Source organism: Neopsephotus bourkii, unplaced genomic scaffold (genome assembly GCF_033783945.1).
Source record: "Neopsephotus bourkii isolate Nb327-2 ecotype Australia unplaced genomic scaffold, CSIRO-AGI_Nbou_v1 NB_1767, whole genome shotgun sequence".
NCBI lineage: Eukaryota > Metazoa > Chordata > Aves > Psittaciformes > Psittacidae > Neopsephotus > Neopsephotus bourkii.
In genome coordinates, this window is record NW_026902241.1 from 8559812 (window position 1) to 8578961 (window position 19150).

The window sequence follows — 19150 nt, forward strand, 5'->3', positions numbered from 1 at the left end:
CACCTTCAAAACTAATTTATTTCACAAATTTCATTTATACATTAGTGATAAGTTCTTTTAGCAAACAGTATTTAGGTATGAAAGTAAAAACCCATCATTTATAAGACAGCTTTTAATAAAATCCAACAAGCCTTAAACAGACCTATCACATACTCTCATTAAGCTTTTTCCATAAGGCACGTGTACAGACATTTCAAAGAAGCAGTTAATTATAACTTACAAAGTCTTTACAACATTTATAAAACTCCATCTTTGGAAAAGCACACAATTAACAGTATACAAACATAAATGGTACACTGCAAAGTTTAGACAGAACTGAAAATGAAATCTTTATGCATACTGCCCGGATCTTAGCAGCTTGCCTCCACTGGGGAATAAACTGTTACTGGATGCAGGGTAGCTTTAAGACTATTCTGCACGAAGTATTTAAAATGTGTCATTCTGTTAAAAAAAAAATAAAAATAGATCCTAAAAGCTTCAGGGTAAACACAAACAGTTTGCCCAGTTTATTTTTAAACTCTTTCCAGTAAAAAATATTTAATCCCCCAAATGCAGAAGGCAAGGAACATACTAAATTCTTACTGGGCATTTCATGAATAGAAAAGTAGAGTTTTCAGAGCAAAGTTCACAGAGGAATAAAAGTTGCCTTTTAAAGTGGACAGTGGTTTCTGTTTTTAATTTAAGCTAGGCAGGATGAGAAGCATTTAATCACAGCATCCCTTTAAAAAGAAAAAAAAAAGTCAGTTATTTTTTCTTTTCGTATATATATATATATCAACTACTGCATGTTTAAAAATACTATAGGAACAAAAATCAATAGTTTATCAAATGCAGGATCTTTACAACCATCATTACGTTGAGTACATCTACAGCACCAGCTACAGCCCACTCTGAAGCTTAGGTCTGCCTATATTGTCTAAGCCTTCCACACTGTTTGCAATCAGACACGTGCTAAAATGCAGTGTTCAAAATCGTTCTGCAGCACACCTGAGGGATTCACAGAGGTCAAAGCCCGATTTGGAAAGGCTGACCAGCAAATGCACGGCTGAGGAGTGTGCCAAATCCAGACAAGCAGCAAAGCACAGGTGCGCTCTGAGTATAGGCCACATGGAAGTTAGACCATCATCTTGCAGGAAGAATCAAAACACAGACTGGAGGGTTTGAAGTGCATGTACCAACAGTGCAGGGCAGAGAGCTGACTCAACCTTCAGACTTGAAAGATCTGAAGGGGTCCACTTCTTTAACCAACAATAAATAGTCTTGTGACTACTGAGATCATTCACTCCAGACTCCTTTATTTTTCATTTTCTCAAAAATGTATCAGCTTAAGGAGTGGAATTTGTATTCTCTTGTTAGTAAATTTGAAAAATGAAGACAAATCCTATCATGACTTCTTAAGTCACAGTATGTATGGTTTTTGTTGTTGTTTGTTTAGGGATTTTTTTGCCATGCCAGCAAGAAACAACCCATGACCAAGTAAACTGTAAAGGGTAAACCATTAACAGAGTTAAATCAAGTAATAATAATTTTGTTGGAAAAAACCCCCACGTAATACTGTTCTCTGGCACTTAACATGGTTTAGATCACCATTTCCATAAGAAAGCAGCCTATACAAGAAATTTATGATAGCATTCCACATACGCAAGTAACTTAATCCCTGAAGAAATCACTGTACTACTAAAAGCAGCCTGTGTAAAATTCAGGTTTTTGGATCATAAAATCTAATAGACAAATAAAACCAAAGATATTAAGTGATATGTATAACCTAATGTTTTTCTGCCCAGAACTTAAAGTACTGTTGATAGGGAAGAGAAGCCCAGTGGGACTGTCATATGGCCAAAGGAACTATGAGAATTCAGAATATCACTTTTGATTGGGGTAGCTTGGAATGTCAGAAATAGCAAGATGTCAATTTGAAGCCTGAGTTCAATTAGCACATTCAATCCATTGTAATTGTCAATTACTGTCTTTAAAACAGTGTGTATATACATACATATATATATATATGGCTTAATCCTCCCTAGATCAACTGAAGCTTAAAAAACAGTATGTAGTACAGATTTTTCAGCAAAGTTACAAAAACACTACAGGAAGATGAAAGGGATAGACAATACTTTGTTCTTTCCCACCCCTCACTTCTACTACAGAAAGCCTCACCAAATAGTATACAGACATGGAAGCACTTAATTTTTTTTACAAACACACTGCCAAGAGACCAACCTGCATTTCACATGAAACATCATATTAAAAATATGATTCTTACATTTGTTTACTTGCAAGTGGTTTCACTGTGTGTTGGGCTCTCATTCCCTTTTTGTATACACAAGAGTTAAGAGACAGAGAAGCTTCCCAAAATGAAAATTAACGGGGTTGCTTTGCCTCTCCTAAGAATGATGGAGGAATTCAGAAGTAGACTTAACATCTGAAACTATGCTTGCTTGTATGCTTTAACTAAGACCTTAGATCCATACGCTGTCTTTTAATTTTAGTACTGGAAAAGTCACTATTGTATCAATGTATTTCTAAATCACCGGAGAATGTGGAAAAAAAAGTGCCTCATTTTCAGTGATGAAAGCTAGAATGAAATTTAACAAAGAGAATTCCTGTGCCCTTTGCTTGTATTTAAAGCTTATACCAAGCATTACTTTGAGTTCAGCTTTGTCATTTTCTAAAAAGGAAAGGGAGGAGGTTATGTTTTTTCACATGCTGAATTGAAGGACTTTTCCCCCCCCACTAGCTTTATCATGCAGACTCACCTTGCAAAAGGAATATACGACAGACTATACCTGGGGGAAAAAAAAAAGAAAGGAAAAAAGTGTATTTGACAAGAGTATTCGTGCCTCTCCTATAACACAGTTATTTCACTGTAGTCCAGCATTAATAGAATCACAGAATGGCTTGAGCTGGAAGGAACCTTAAAGATCATCTAGTTCCAACCCGCCCTACCAACAAAAGCAACCTGTTGTAACAAAACCTTAAACAAGGCTATATACTCAATGTAATGCTTACCTGAGAAAAGATGACACATTTGGACAAGAACTAAATGTACTGCAGAGGATTTTCTGGTTTACTTTTTTTTTTTTAATATAATTCATAATTTCTATTGTACATAAACTTCAAAAAGCAGATTTACTATGACCAGATTCAAAAGGACTGGAAATTCTGGGAAAACAATATTCTTCAGGCTGACAGAGACAACTTTTTCCAGATTAAAAGACAATATAAATTACTATGCAAATATAAATCTTATTGTGTTATTTACATAACTCTAAATACAGATATATGCTGTAATATGAATAATTACAGCTACAGATACATGCTGTAATTGTGACACTCAAATAGCTGATAATTCCATTATCCTCTAAAACCTGATTCTTACAAGCCTCCAAGCTAATGTTTTGTTCTCATGCCCAGCCTGATTAAGCTCTAGGACACCTCGCAAATGCGAAGCCGTAAACATGAAAAATGTAGACATGTAAACATGTAAAATGTAGTTTGAGTTAGCAGTCTTCCCTCTATCCAGTATTAAGCATTGACCTGGGCCCAGCATGATGCCCAACAATTCCTATCCTGAACAAGTGGTTATTTGTCCTCAGATCCACGTTCAGTACAGCCACTGTGTATTCAGGGCAAGTTCAAACAAGAACTGTGGTCATCTTGGAATGCATAAGTACCACATAATTCACCTGGGACGAGGAAACCAAATACGTTCACTTGTATCTCCATGGAGAAAGCAGTAACTTCAAAAACTTCTGCCAAGCTTCCAAGCATTAACCTAACTGTGCTCAGACATTCCCAAGCCTGCTCCTTGAGCACATCTGGGTGGTGATCACAGTACTGCGCTAATTTACGCTTTCATGTCCACCCAATCTCTGCTCAGTGCCACTTCATATTCTTGGGGCAGGACACACCATATAAAAACGTTATTTAGTTTGTTCTACTTCCAAAAATGAAGAATTAGTTAGAACTTTAAGAAGAGGCAGATCATCAGAAGCAGGGAATGTTAATATACAGTTAGTTACTTTCACAACAGAGAAAAGGCATGAGAATTTTTTTGCATATATATTCCTTTTATAATGCTTCAAATAAGCTCACACATTGCAGAATATATTTAAAAATACCATTTTTGCAAGACGACTGCATATTGATTTTGCTGAAGTTATACAATCTAGCTTAGAAAAACAGATTGAGGCTAGCATTTGGGCACACTTATGTTATGCAAAATGGATATATATATAGGTTTATAACCATGCGGGTGTAGGGGCAGAGAAAAGAAAATTAATGTTAAAAATCTTACCAGGTCATTGCCAAGAACTGCAATATGCAGAATAACATTGCCAGACCTTTTTTGTTCCACTAAGTAAAAACAATGCAAATATTGCAGGTAAGTTCATTTTGTATCAGTCTATACCTGTGAACAACTGGAACAGTCTGTTCAGTCAAAAATGTAATTAACTGACAATGCCTAGATTTCCTTGTCTAACTTAATTTGCTAGTCCTTTCCACTCTAACAACCTTCTAGTCATTTTAACCATTACTCCATTAGCATCATAATATGAGAACCTTCTCTAGCTTGGAAAACACTTAACAGCATCAACACTAACATTTTCATGTTCATTCATGATACTGTTCTTCTGCAAATAGGGAAGTTCACTTCAGCTACATATTTACTTCTGTGGCATGCAACTACAGCCAGTTTTTCCATCAAGATGCCTGAAGGTATTTCTTCTGTCTCTCTTCCTTTATCAGTTTAATATTCTGTATCCATGGTTCCTAAAGACCACTAAATACTCTCCGATATTCTCTGATCTAAATACATCACTAAGCATCAAGACGAAAGCATATTTTAACTTGCTTTTCCTAGTTCTTATTCCAGAGGTCTGCAGACTGAACCTGATCCATAGATTTTGTATTCTCAGCTTCACCACATGTGGGTGGGAAGGCTGCATCTGCTTTGTAGTCAGCAGGCTTATCACTCCACTTAAACTCAACTACAGCTGAAAATAGAAGTTAACACACATATACAAGCTCATCTTTCCTCTACAACTGAACTACATGTTAAAGCCATAACACAGTTAATAAACTAAGCAAGCTAGATTGCTCTTTAGAGGAACAAAGTATTCTAACTTACCCAGAATACAGCACAGAGGGTCAGTATTAGACAAAGCTGAGGGGAGATAAGAGAGAAAAAATGAATACTCAAATACACAATAAAGCAAATACAGTAACGATGTGCGTGTTTTCAGTGGGTAATTAGCATTTTCAAAGTTGACTCATGAAACAATCAAAGCCAAAGGCTGTCACACAGTGACTGTATGCTGAACTCCATGTAAAGTGGTATTTTCCAAAGCAGAGCATGCTGTGCTCCCTGGCTAGAAGGGAATGGGGCAAGTCTTAGAAGAAAGAGGAGGCAGGAATTGACTTCAACAACCAGGAGATCTATAACCAGGTCTGTGTAGACTTATGTGTTAGCTCTATTAAGAGGTGGGCTTAGCTTATAAAGCTTTACTGAAAGCAACCAAGTAGTTTGGGAACAGCTATTCTATTATTTCAGTATACACTATCATTTTGGATCTAGTATTCATAACATCAAAATGTGACAAGAAACGTATGTGCATCACTGTGAACAACCCATTATTAAAAACAGCCATTCACAATTACAGTATTTGGCAAACACAGGCTCTGCTTCTTCTGCCAGTGTTTTTTCATCTTCTGGCAGTAATGAGGAGCCCACCAGGGAGCAGCTGCCTCAAACACAGTGAAAAAGCTCACATGAAGCTATATTCAATCTTCTTATATGCCTCTGATGAACCATTACAATATGGTTTACTATGCCAAATTAATCACACTATTTGTGTGAGCTTAACCATCACTTTTAACTTTTCCACTAAACCTAACCCAATTCCCTCCATTTGTCATCACACATAGTAGAAAACAGAATGAAACTCTCAATTAATTTTCACTGAAAAAATCTGTTGGTCTTTCACTGTAAGAAATAAAAACAGCAATCTCTCTTGAAATTTTCCAAACAGATTTGTGACTCCTGAGTTGCGTGCAATTCTAACTTTGTGTTAGGATGGGGATAAAAAGTTTCCTAAACTAGTTTTCCAGTTCTCCTCTGTATTACTGAAATTTTCCATCCTAATGGCTTAACTCACATCCAATGTTCTTGTTCCCTATTAGAAAAGACATTCAATTCTGTCTCTTCCTAACCTTCCTGGTAGCTTCTCTGCACAGGAAGGTAGGTCTGTGATGTTTTTACTACTCTGTTGTCTCTCCATTTACCTGATACAACTTGTTCCTACAGCCTTCAAATCAGGTTACTTATTTGTCTTTGTTACTTTCTTTACTATGTCTAAGCACAACAGATGACAGGACCATCAGAGCAAATAATTTTTGTGCTGGCTGTTTTACTGTCTGGCTTAGGCCATCAGCTTGACCAGAAAAAAACCTCAGCTGTAAAGTGTTGGAGAATTCATGCTCAGCACAGACTCTAGGTAATCGGAGGTGTTCTCGAACATTTTTACCAAAGACGTAACTTCCCTAGGACTTTTAACTTTGTATGATTTGGAACAGATGGCAAAAAGTCACTTTAACGAAGCTCAGAGCCTAAGCAGGGATCAAATCACTTCTCCAAAAACTGTAAGGTGCTCAAATGAGATTACAAGTTCTGTTTTTTTCACACAGGGGTGTGTAAGAAAGAATATACAGCCCATACGACAGCCATCCAGAAAGAATTCATGAAGGGTTTCTTATCCGTATCAGCTATAATCAACTTGAAAAGAAAGTTACAGGATAGGGAGGACAGCCAACTACATTTCAAAAATAAAAGCTGAAACAAATCAGGAGGAACAAGAGAAACTAAATACAAAACAGAGAAGCAGCAAGGACAGGAACTTGTTTTTTAACTGCCTAGAGTTCTGGAATAGGGATTCTGTGATTGTGGATGGAGTTGTTTTTTCCATCCTCGTGGAAGGAGGAATGATGGTCATAGTAAAGAAGCCAAGGACCTCACAATAGAAAACCATGAAGGTGAACATGTGGCTTCCTGGACTTTGGGGAGAAAAATTAATCTTCTCTTAGTGCTGAACCACTAAGCTACAGAAACAGAGCGGCAGTCAACAAACAACTGTCAAGCTGGACTTAAGAGACCACTGACTTGTCACGGTAGTGGAAAAGTCCCTCTCGAGCCTTGTTCTCAAAGACATTGTTTTAGAAAGTAAATTACAAATAATCAACCTAAGGTTAGTATTAGTACGAAATATTTAGTAAAGAACATTTTGTTTCACATGATTAAGAAAAAAATCATAAGCAACAAAACCACAAGCTTATAGAAAGGAGTCAGATAATCTGTATGATACACAGAGCTGATCAGCTCGACTGTTATTACTCAACATGAAGAAAAGGTGAACTGAGAACTCACCTCCCTTTAGTAAAACCTCAGATTTAGCTTTGAGGCCAAAGGAAAACTTTTTAGCAAAAGGAAATAAGGACAGTATATTTACCAGCATCACAACTGTAGCTATTAATCTCTTGGGCTCAAACATTGCTTTCAACTGCTTCAGTGGCCCCATCAGGAAACACGTACTAATGGGAGGGGAAAAACAAAACAAATGGTAAATACTTCCAAATAAAGAGACAAAACGTGATGAGTTTTCCAATAGTCAGATGACTACAAAGGTTTTAAAAAGGCGTTTCAATATTTAGAACCTGATCCACTATAATGAAAGGTGAAATATTGCATTAATTTAGTCCTGGAAACAGCTTAGGGATAGAGTCACCCTTGGTAATGAAATTCTTTCCAAATCATTACCACTTATAGCAGATGATTATCAAGTGAAGGCTAGAGAATTTCATATTGAGGCTGCTTTAAGAACTGATTTGTCAAAAGAACACAATGAATACAAAGACTGAACTTCTGTAGGAGATTTCCGTTCAACAATAAACTTCTTACCCAGGCAGTGTGCAAGTAGCTACAATCAAGATCACAAGAGTTCTAACTCTGCCCAAATTCACCGAGCACAAAACAAGAAAAGAAAGGTTCAGTAGTCTGTATTAAGTCCATGTGCTTTCTTCTACTCTGCAGTTAACTTGAAGGGAGAATAAAAACCATCAGCAACAGTATGCTGTACCTGTTCATGCAAAGATATGCAATGTGAACTAATAATTCACAACCCTAACATGAATTATTTGGCTTCAAATATTCTGAGATGAGTCTCTTCCTTCCCTGTCACTGAAGCCATTGTTTGTAGAAAATCCAAAAATTTTCCAAGCTGAAACCCATGATCTTCTAGGACAAGGGGTAATGGGTTAAAACTGAAACAGGGGAAGTTTAGATTGAATATAAGGAGGAAATTCCTTCCTGTTAGGGTGGTGAGGCACTGGAATAGGTTGCCCAAGGAGGTTGTGAATGCTCTATCCCTGGCAGTGTTCAAGTCCAGGTTGGACAAGGCCTTAGGTGATATGGTTTAGAGAGAGGTGTCCCTGCCCATGGCAGGGGGGTTGGAACTTGATGATCTTAAGGTCCTTTCCAACCCTAACTATTCTATGATTCTACACCCAGACGCTCCCAAACAGCAACTTCATGCATATATCACCTTCTCTTCACCCTTTTTTCCTTCTTGAGGTTGTGTAGATAGACTTCAAAAGTCCATGTTAAGTGCAAGAAGTTCTCCCAATAGAAAAAAAGCCCTAAATTCACTGCAATCCAAATGAACTTTTACTCAGTACTTTTTAATCCTATCCGCCGGCCACAAAATTAAATTAAGACCAAAAAAGCACAAACAAACCTGAAGAACTAGGATAAAAAATTAGTTACCTAGTGTCTTGTTTTAGTATGAGATGAAATATCTACACAAATGAGACTCGATACCAGTAGAAACATTTCTGTCCCCCAAAACATTTGTTGAGGAAAAGCAGTACACCACCACATTTCTCAAATGTTAATGTCACATTGCCTGATTTTTAACAGGTCAACAACGCTTTGACTCAAGAAACTGACTTGACTGAAATAACAGTCCATTAAAGTCAAGAACCAGACTCCATCCGTTTTGAGTCCCATGACCATGCTTCAACTACGCTGTAACAGTAAGAGAAGTTCAAACAGAAACTGAAAATGCGTTATTGACATTAAGTTGTTTCTTACATGTTTTTCAAACAGTGAAAGAAGAGCTTCAGATCCTAGGAGGTCCCTTTTGCAAACCTTTTAAGACTAAATGCTGTGGGATACACTGCATAGATCCAACCACAGAGTTTAAAAACACACTGCAAATGATTTTTGGTCTGTGCCAGGCCTTACAGTCAGGATTACCGGAACTTTTTCATCTTCAATGAGTTTTCCTAAAACCAGGATGATCTCTCTGTTAAAAGCAAAAAGGTCCTTCCACTAACAAAGCATTCAGGCAGTGGGCATTCTACCAGTTTGCCCCTGAAACTGAGGTACCTCTGTAACTGGCAGAAGGTCTTCACTGTCATGTACATTCAGCCAGCATATCAGGATACCTGATAGTCACTAATTATGATTATCTTAAAACTGTAAGATAACCAAGATTTTGTTATTAACGTTTCAATATGAAAACAAACTTGTTCATAGCCAACAGACACCATTTTAGAGTGAAAGCAAATGGAAGCATAGATGAAAAGGAGGGTACTTTTCTAATAACAATAATTAAGAAATCATACCTGGCTAATGCAGCAATGTTTCCCAGGGTGTAAAATACGGCAAAAAGTTTGATCCCCTTTGGGAGCCATAGCAATGCTGTTCCCTAGAAAAGATATTTGTATGTTTAAACAGTTAAATTAATTTATTTAGATTTTATAGTATATAAATATATTTTCAGACTATGAAGAGTGTCATTCTGACATATACCAGTGGACTACTGCAGTCGATATTTAGCATACTTCTGTTGACACCTAGTGGCAAAACAATGTGTTGGTTTACTAGATTTCACAATGTTCTTTACAACTAGGCCATGTTTATTTTTATTGTTTAACATTTATTTGTACTGTTTATATTTATGGCACATAAATTTGTTACAATGCCCAACTATACATCATACACCTCTGCACACAAAGGATAAAGTATCATAAAACCACACTATATCCACCATGCTTCTCCTCCAATCAACAACCTGAACTCTCAGTCTAGATTCAAACTGAGGCTTTTAGAACTCTTACCTGCAGACATCTTATTTTTCAAAGCACAAAAAAATCCAAAGCCTTCTGCTAACTGCAGTCCCTATGATGATCAGGGAAAACTATATTGTACCCAATTGCAATTTCAGTGGGAATCTGTGGTGTCTGCTCACACAGACACCACAGGTACAAGCAACCATGAAAAACTGCAAAAAAAAAAAAAGGTTCAATTATATTCTACAAGGAAACCCTATGGGCACTTTGCAAAGACTAAAGAAAAAATACCAACTGCAATTTTGGTCAGCCCAGAACATAATAAATACACCAAAAGATCCATAATCTGAACCAGAGGAAGGTGGAGTTTCCAGCTCTCAGTTTCACATGACAAAGCTTAGCTAGGGAGCTGTCTCTGAACTCCCCAAAACACGAGGTCCACAAGCACACTATTCAGAGTTTTGACTCCTATCAAGCTCTGAATGACTCAAGGAAACTGGAGGAAACCAAGATCCTAAAGCCTTTTATCTGTGGCTTCATAGTTTCACATGACATGACGTAGAATAGGCACAAAGATTAAACATTAAAAGAACAGCAGCAAAAAGAGTGATGTTAACTATCCAAAAATTGGTGCTAAAGCACAGACACAGCATGTACTAAAATCTGTGATTATACTGGTTAAATACAACTTGAGAAAAAAAAAAAACTGAGTGGGGAAGGAGTCAACCAAATAACACTTAAGTTACCTTAAAAAAGGATCTTTTAACCCAGTCTTGAGCTCCCTTCCTAGAATTTGCCCCTGGCCAGTGTCTGTGTCACTGTACTTAGCACAGATATCAATATGAAGAATACCACTCTACAGTTTCTTTATTGAGCTGACTGTCACTTAAATAAGACCTCTCATAGGTAAGACCAGAAATTGTCCTGGGTTACCTCTGAGTCTCAGAAAGCCTAACAAACCAAAAAATTCTGATGAAGAATCAGAAGCTTCCAGCTGCAGGAGAATCCAGTAAGTGGCTATCTCTAACTGAGTGCCTCAATCAAGAGACTGCTCCTACACAATTGCTTCTTCTTGTCACTACTTAAGTATCCTTGGTTTAAAAACTTTTCATGGTAAATGGAAGAGCAGCAGCAGTCATTTGAGTAATGGCAAACGCAGAAACTAATACAAACTAGATTAAGTTTCTCCATCCTATTACCAAAACACATTAAAAGTCAAAACAATCTGCCTGAGTGCCTCCACAAAACCTGCAAATGTCAGCCACACACACTAGTCAAAGACTGCTGGCTGGCCTACACCAAAAGTCATGCTTTGAGAGGAACCAACTTTCTACTTCATCCTGAAAAACAAAACAAAAACCCAACCTCCTCCTCCACACCCCCCCCCAAAAAAAAAGAAAAAAAAGAAAAAAAAAAAAGAGAAAAAAAAAAAAGAAAACCAAACCCAGCAGTCTGCCTACTTCCCCAGTGTTACCTCACCTGCTTCTGGTACTCTTACATGCAGATGAAGAACTGTTTTAACTGTTTTGTACTGCAAGTTACCTGTGTCAACTTCTGATAGACCAAATCAGTTAATAGAACTCAACTCTCAACTGCAGGCTTAAGCCTCCTGCCAAAACAACAAGTTCAAGAATGAACAAATGATTTGCTGACTGTAAGATCAAAAGGAGTGCAGCAGGTTTTTCCAGTGTCAACATGCTACCACAGTCACCACCTATTGATTTGTGAGTGTGACAGGTTACACTTGTGGTTTTCTTCAGACTTTAAAAACCTTTCAAGCTTTCCCCTTCTTCTCCCATTTAATGGAGAGAATAAAAATAAGATGGGTACACAATGGACAACTTTTGTAGTATGTCACTCACAAATCTTAACTAAAAGAACAGCATATGTTGTCAGTGTTCAAACCTTCTAGTAAGAAATTTTATCAGACCACAATAAGAATGCTCTCTGCTGTGAATGGAAGAAAGATGGCCAAAATAATAAATTTACAGAACAGCCACTACATGCTAATTATAAAATTAATGTCCATTTAAATTTATGGATACAAAATTTAGGATATAAGATAAGACAAACACAGAATCACATACAAAGTATGAATATGAATGAACTTCCACTGTAGAACAGTAATAAAGTGCAAGGAAAAAGCCCTCTTACTTACAAGAAAAGAACACACGATGCCAGCAACAAAACATATGGCAAACCATCTGATTCGAGTACCAGTGCTGAGTGTTGAGGCATCAAGGACCTTAACAGGAGGAGAGGGGGAAAAAAAATAAAATATTACAAACCCAGTTTTGAACAATCTAAAAGACATTTTTTAATTTACTATTGAAGTCCTTAATTTCAAACAAAATATTTTTTTCAGCCAGAAACAATTATTCTACCTTGCTTTATAGATGCTTGCATATTAATTATTTCAGATTAAAAAACTGTATTAGCACTCTGGAAACACATTTCCAAAACAAGCAAGACTAAACCTGGGAAGGTACACACTGGCACTGAAGCAATACTACTCCACTTTCAAACAGACCTTCCTTTCACTGTACAATTACAATTGAAAATGATCACAGTTGTACCAAAGCAGAAGAATAACAGGACCTTCTAGCAACTCGCAGAAGAATGTTACCTATTTGTACAGCACTGTATGTTTCTATAGACATTACTACTTTTTTCTGTTACTAGACAGAATCCATTGTACGTATCTACTACAGGCGTTATGATTCCACTTCAATTACTGTTCCTTACAGGGTTGAAGGTGTAGGCAGATTAACACAGTTTGAATCATCAGACAGTTAATTTGCTGAAAGGGATTATTTTACTTCCTGCTTCTCCAGTGTGACTCCAGAACGCTTCTGAATGAGCTGAGCTAGCTGACACAACTCATGAAGCGGAAAGAGAATAGTGTTCCTTCTATGCTGATGACTTAGTCCTTCGCGAGACTAATGAGCCAAACTAGCTCTGCAAGGTGTCAGAAAAGCAGTGGGGCTAATGTAAGGAGAGATGCAGGGATACATAGCTGGCAGAACAGCCCCTTTCAGCAAAAGTGACATGTTCGATACGCTCAGCTCATCTTCACCCATGCTGCAATGACAATGTACTCAGCTTACTCCAGGTCACTACAATTAAATATACTTCCTATTCTAAACTGGTCTATTAAGTGAAGTGCTGCTGCAGCTGACACAAGATGCCTTTAAAAAGCTAACCTTTCTATTTGTTCAGATGACACAAGCAAACTTGTTATCTAGTCTACAGATATTTTCAAACAAGTGTTATTAACCAAATATACAAGTTAGGGCTTCCCCAACCAAGCTTGATGTTTCTCATGTTCCCTTGAGAAATTTCTCTTTCAGGTAGTAGTAGTAAGTGAATGAATGAAATCTGGTTACTGCTTAGAATGATGTCACATCTGTATAAAGGAAGAATCCATACCTAGTATAGTAAAAAAGGGCCACATTCAAGCACACATCTATGCACTGTGACAAATCAGTATCTGAATTTATGTCAACAAGAAATAGCTTAGCTACTTTCTACTGATAAAAAAATACTAACATTATTTAATCAATTTGAAAACTTTGAATATATACTTAGGAAACAGCATCAGGATACGAAAAATAATATTTTACAATTGCATGCTGTCTGAGCAGACACAGAGCTGAATTTTGAATTCTATTTCCCCTTCTCTGTGTTCAGCTGTTAAGACAGAACTTCCTGTAGGTCAGAAGATGCAGCTTACCTGGTTAGGTCCAACTCTTTATCCTTATGTATGCATTAAAGAGACAGACAACAGTAACTGAAAGACAGTTTAGCATTTTAAATCATATTTGATAGCCATATTCCTGAATGCCTATACACACAAGAACTACAGGAAGAGCTGGTAGGACATAACTAATGAAGGGAACCATTTGAATCACGCTTCACCTCTTCATGCAACTAACCACACACATGCCAAAAAAAAAAGAAAAAGAAAAAAAAGGAGAGTAACACTCTTTTCCATCCCTGCTCAGAAATGAAGTGTGGAAGGAACAATACTGTTAAGTATACCCAGTACACATATTTCAGATTGCCTAGAAAACAGGAAAAAGATTAAGGCAAGTTATTTCTTCAGCTGTATCAGACACGTTGCTACCATTTATTGCTATTCTACTTCTAGCCTTAATATCTGATAGTGCTCCTGAAATAACTATGGATAAATTTCACTCTGCGTATAAATTTTAAAGCAGCTTTATCTTCATGTAAATCCCTAACAGTTATTAAGTGGAAAAAATACCACCAGTATAAATAAGTGAAGCACACAAACGCTTGAGACAAAAAATGCCACAAGATTCAAAACATTATTTTAGAATTAGTTTTAATACATTTTATGGATTTAATTCCTAAAAACTTAGATTGATGATACATGGTGCATGAACTGCAGGAAGATAAGCTGTGGAATGAGGACTGCCAGAGCACCACAGCACAGCATTCTTTGCAATAATAAAACTAAATAAACTTATTGGCGTTAAAATGAAGGCTGTTTCTCCAACCATCTCTGATCCATCACCCTTTATATTATCAAGCTGAACCCAGTTAATGCAGTGTTTGAAATCCTGACCCTGGAGATCTGGTAATGCATTTTCTTAGTCCCCGATACCTCGTACTTTTTAGGTTTCATGGAAGCAGTGGAATCGGTTACTCTTCTGAGCTGTGTTTCAATCTGTAGTGAAGCATCTTGTTGCAGAAGCTGAGTGACAGACACATAGTTCAACTACTTAAACCACAGACTTCAGCTTGTACTAAAGTGTCAGGGTACAACCTGTAAAAGCTGAGAACCTGACGCAGCACCTGCCTATTCTGCCGCATGTGCTGCAGGAGCAGTAATTTCTGTAAGAGGGCTGTGTGACACCCTCAAGTAACAGCTTAGTTACACTTTATACTGCGACTGTAAGCCAGAATCCTGAGAAAAACTTCGGAAGTCTAAGCAGCTTATGCAACAAAAGCAGGAAACAACATAAGGGTGATTAGGAAATTCTTTTATTGCCTGACATAAAACATACAGCGAGTCCTAGGTTTCAGATGGAAAGAATTTGCATTAATATATTTGATATTTCCATTAGCAGAAGCTTTTACTTAGAAGACTGAAAAAATTGCCGTGCAAATTCCGTATCTGGGGAAAGATAAGTGTAGAGAACTGTGCAGTAGTGGCAGCAAGGGAGTTTCTGTAAAACATACCCTTCTTCCTATACTGCATATCAGCTTGCTTCTAAGCAATAAAAAAATAAACAAAAAATCCTTAGTTTTCTACAGCTAAGCTTTTAATGCCAAACTCTAAGGCAAGAAGCAAAGATTTTCTAATCACAGGATATCCCAAGGAAATACTACATCACAGAAATGACCAAGACATCCAGAAATCAAGAGAAAAACTTAAGTGGAAACTGGAATCTGGTAGGCAGGCTTTCTGAATACAAGAACAGTCCCGCAATAGTCTAATACATGTGTTGCAAGTGACAGATGACAGTGTCTTTACTGAATAGCTTGCTATGGACACAAAAGAAATCATATGAATGTTAATCTGTAAGGCTGCCTTTGATCAGAAACATTTCTGGTGGCTTTGAACATCCACCTAGTTTCCCCCCTCCCCCCATTATTAATGATTTTATAAAAGTTTTTCATGTGGGCAAACAAAAAGGAAACACAGAAACACTTGCTTTTACAGGTTTTGAGAAACATTCTGGAAGTTCACAACTGCATCTTTTCTTGATAGTAAATTTAAGACTATGCAGTTAATGGAGAAAAATGAATTTGACAGAAACGTTCAGTGCATTTGCAGAATTGAACTCCTAAGCGATATTTCAGAAGATACTTACATTTTCATTTTTTTCCTAACAGGCTTCCTTACATGTATTTCTATCAAAACTTCAGAGTAAAATGTAAGAAATGCAAATATCTGGTCTATTCCTCATTGCTAAAATCTTGTTAAATGCTTCAAGCAGTTGTCAACTGACAACTATCATGAAACTACAGCATAAAATGAGCCAATGCATGATACAGACTGATTTTATTTTTGTTCGGTGTAGATAAAACTAAACCACATAATGCTGCTCTGACATCATTACATGGGTATATTTATAATCTATTACTGATTTTTAAGTAACAAATTCCTTTAATTCCTTAAAAAAACACACAACCCCAAAATAAACCAAACCAAAACAGAATAACTGATCTAATTGCAGCAAGAAGCAACAGTGGGTCATCTGAGTAGGTTAGAAAGTACACAAAGATTTCATTGAATCATCACACAGCTGTCCCACTATATACCTCTACTTTAGTTAACAGGAATTACTACAGATTTCATGGTAACGGTTCTGCAAAAGTCAAGAAGAATGAAGAAATACGTATGAACAGGAACAGTTTGATGGGTATTACACAACTGCCAGCTTTTCCAAAGAGAGGGCCCTTGTTTTTATCCAAACACATGACCAAGTTCCAGAAAGGTCAGCTAAAACACTTGAAGAATTTACATACAAAATGCATCACCTTACATTTTCTTTCACAACTTTACCTCTGAAAGTAACCTCTGCACAGGTGCACACACTTTTTTTCCTTACTGACTTTTACCAAATAACACATTCTTAGGTTAATTCCCTCCTTTTTAGGATACGCATGTCAAATTATAAAAGCATTAAATACTTGGCCATTTATCTATTGATTGCTGCCTTAAAACAAACATCACAGTGTCAAGCGAAGAACTATGTCAGTATCACACATATCATGTGAAATGTGCCGGGGGGTGGCAGATTAATTAATTCTCTTGGAATTTAACTAAGACTAACAGAAATGCAAGTATTGTTTTGATAATCTTGATACAAGATCAGAAGGCAAAGCATCCCTCCCAAACACTGGCTGCCACTTCTGGTGCGAAAGGGTCTAAACACAGCCACACAGCTTCCAGAATCAGTCAGGTGAGGATACAATTTAACTGCTTTACTGTGGCAAAGAGTTCAAGTTCACAAACCTTGAAGATCAACAGCAACTCAGTCCAAAGACAAGTGATGCATGTCAGTAGCGAGCTACTAGAACTAATATTATACCATAGACACCAACTATACTGAAACTGTGCTGGCTCACCGAGGCTTATTCGCTGCGGCTCAGACACAGGCTGTTTTGTGTTTCAGCTTCCTCCACCATGCAGTACCAAGATGTTCCTTGACGTGGGGCAGTTCGACCTGCAGCCACACCAACTAAAAGGGAACTGATGGTACCAATTGTTCCCTACAAGTACACCCAGTTTTGATTCAACACAAGTGTCAGGATGTATGGTATTTAAATCCAGTTAAAAACCAAAGACACACAATGAGGAAGACAATGCAGAGGGAAAAGTTAAACTGTACTTGGGAGTATGGGGGGGGGGAGAACTTCAATGCAATATGCATAAAATGATGTCTAGGGAAAGTCTTTCTTTGCTTTTAAATTCAAGGGCCTAGGGAAACTGAGAAGCAATACAGAAAGAAAACCTATTATTAAACTGATCATGGAGTACCAAGGCCACGTAGGAAGAGTATGCACCACTCTGCTATCCCGAAGCAGGACGGGGAAAATAAAACCAAAGGATCCCAAACCACCAACACACCAAATAACTTTTCCAGTCTCCCAGAACTTGCCAAAACTCTGCGCCTGGTGCCCACATTTCATCCTTCGGCGCAGGCAGCAAACTCCCGTCTTCCCATTGCGACGGGCATGCAGGCCGGCGCCCAGGGATGGCGGGGATAACGTACATGTGTGTGTGTGAGAGATGCCTGTACCTGCCCGGGGAAAGGAAGTACGGGGAACACGGCGGTGCCGGAGGCCGCGGACACGGGTAGGGCCCGGGCCAAGGAGACTCCAGCGACCGCCTGCCACGGCCCCGCTCAGCCTCCTGAGCTCCCCGTAGCTCTGCGGCCTCCAAGCCTCCGGTACGGAAAGGAGAAAGAAAAGCGGGTCCTCGCCAGTCAGTACCTGCGCCACCAGTCCCTGCTCCTCATCCTCCTGCCCGGTCAGCACCCGCCTAAGCTTCTCCATACCGCCCCTGAGACAGGGTACACCGGGCTGCACCGCAGCAAACCACTTTCCCGTGCCGGGCCGAGGGCCCAACCGGAAGCGATCTGCACCCGCGGCTTTCACGCCTGCGCGCTTGGGTGGTGCTTGGGCGGAGCGGCGGGTGGTGGAGCCATAGCTGGGGTGGGGTCGTCCCGGCCCCGGCTCTTTGGGGACGCCTGTCCAGGAAGGCTTTGTAGGGTGTCACCGCTGTGCTGGAGCCGCTGGGGAAAAGGAGCGGCTTTTTCGGTGCGTCCCCACTTCATCGCTTCCCGCGGAATCGATTCGTGTCGATACATTCGGAAATACTGTTTGCATGAGCTCAGTCGTGTGAACTGGTGGTGGGTAAAGCATGTTGCATAGATGCAGAATGGTAACTCCGTGATTTGCGTAAAGCATGTTGCATAGATGCAGAATGGTAACGCCGTGATTATAAACAGGCATGGTGCAGGTGGGCCTGGCATTTGGTCATCTAAGTACAGATGGCATCTCTCTTCCTATGTGGCTTTGGCAGTCGATGGTCAGTTTAAGGAGTTTTTGTTTCTAAACTGCTTCTCAGTTTCCTTAGGCCCTTGAAATTTCTAAAGCAAAGAAAGACTTTCTCTTAGACAGATGATGGGTGGAGTGCTGCTGGGAATGAGGAGAGGCAGCCGAGGCACAGGGCAGCATGAGAGCCTCCACCATACCCCTTCTCCTAGCAGCAGAGGTTAACAGATAACGCACAGCCATGCTGGATACATCTCCAACAGATGCATTACACTGAACTGTGTGCCTTAATGCTACTCCTGTTTCTGCCGCACCCATTTGTAGCGGGAACAGCACCTGGCTTGCTCGTGGCTGGTGTGCAGGCCACCCTCACCGAGGGCCAGGCCTGTTTGCGCTGGTGTTCATAGCGAGCTCCACACAAGTCCTCCCTGGCCTGCCTCTGTTCAGACAGGGCCCCTCTCTGCCGCTTGGGGCCGGTCCTGCATCT

General features: G+C 38.9%; 1 protein-coding gene across 1 annotated transcript; it reads right to left on the reverse strand.

The window, feature by feature from the left end:
• SFT2D1 (SFT2 domain containing 1) lies at positions 1-18283 on the reverse strand. Its single transcript, XM_061378776.1, has 8 exons — positions 18100-18283; positions 12287-12373; positions 9682-9764; positions 7506-7587; positions 5132-5167; positions 4298-4356; positions 2757-2786; positions 1-719 (listed from the first exon to the last, which is right to left on the reverse strand). The coding sequence occupies exons 1-8, from the start codon at positions 18160-18162 to the stop codon at positions 680-682; spliced, it is 480 nt and encodes a 159-aa protein (XP_061234760.1). The 5' UTR covers positions 18163-18283; the 3' UTR covers positions 1-679.
• Positions 18284-19150: the final 867 nt, after the last annotated feature.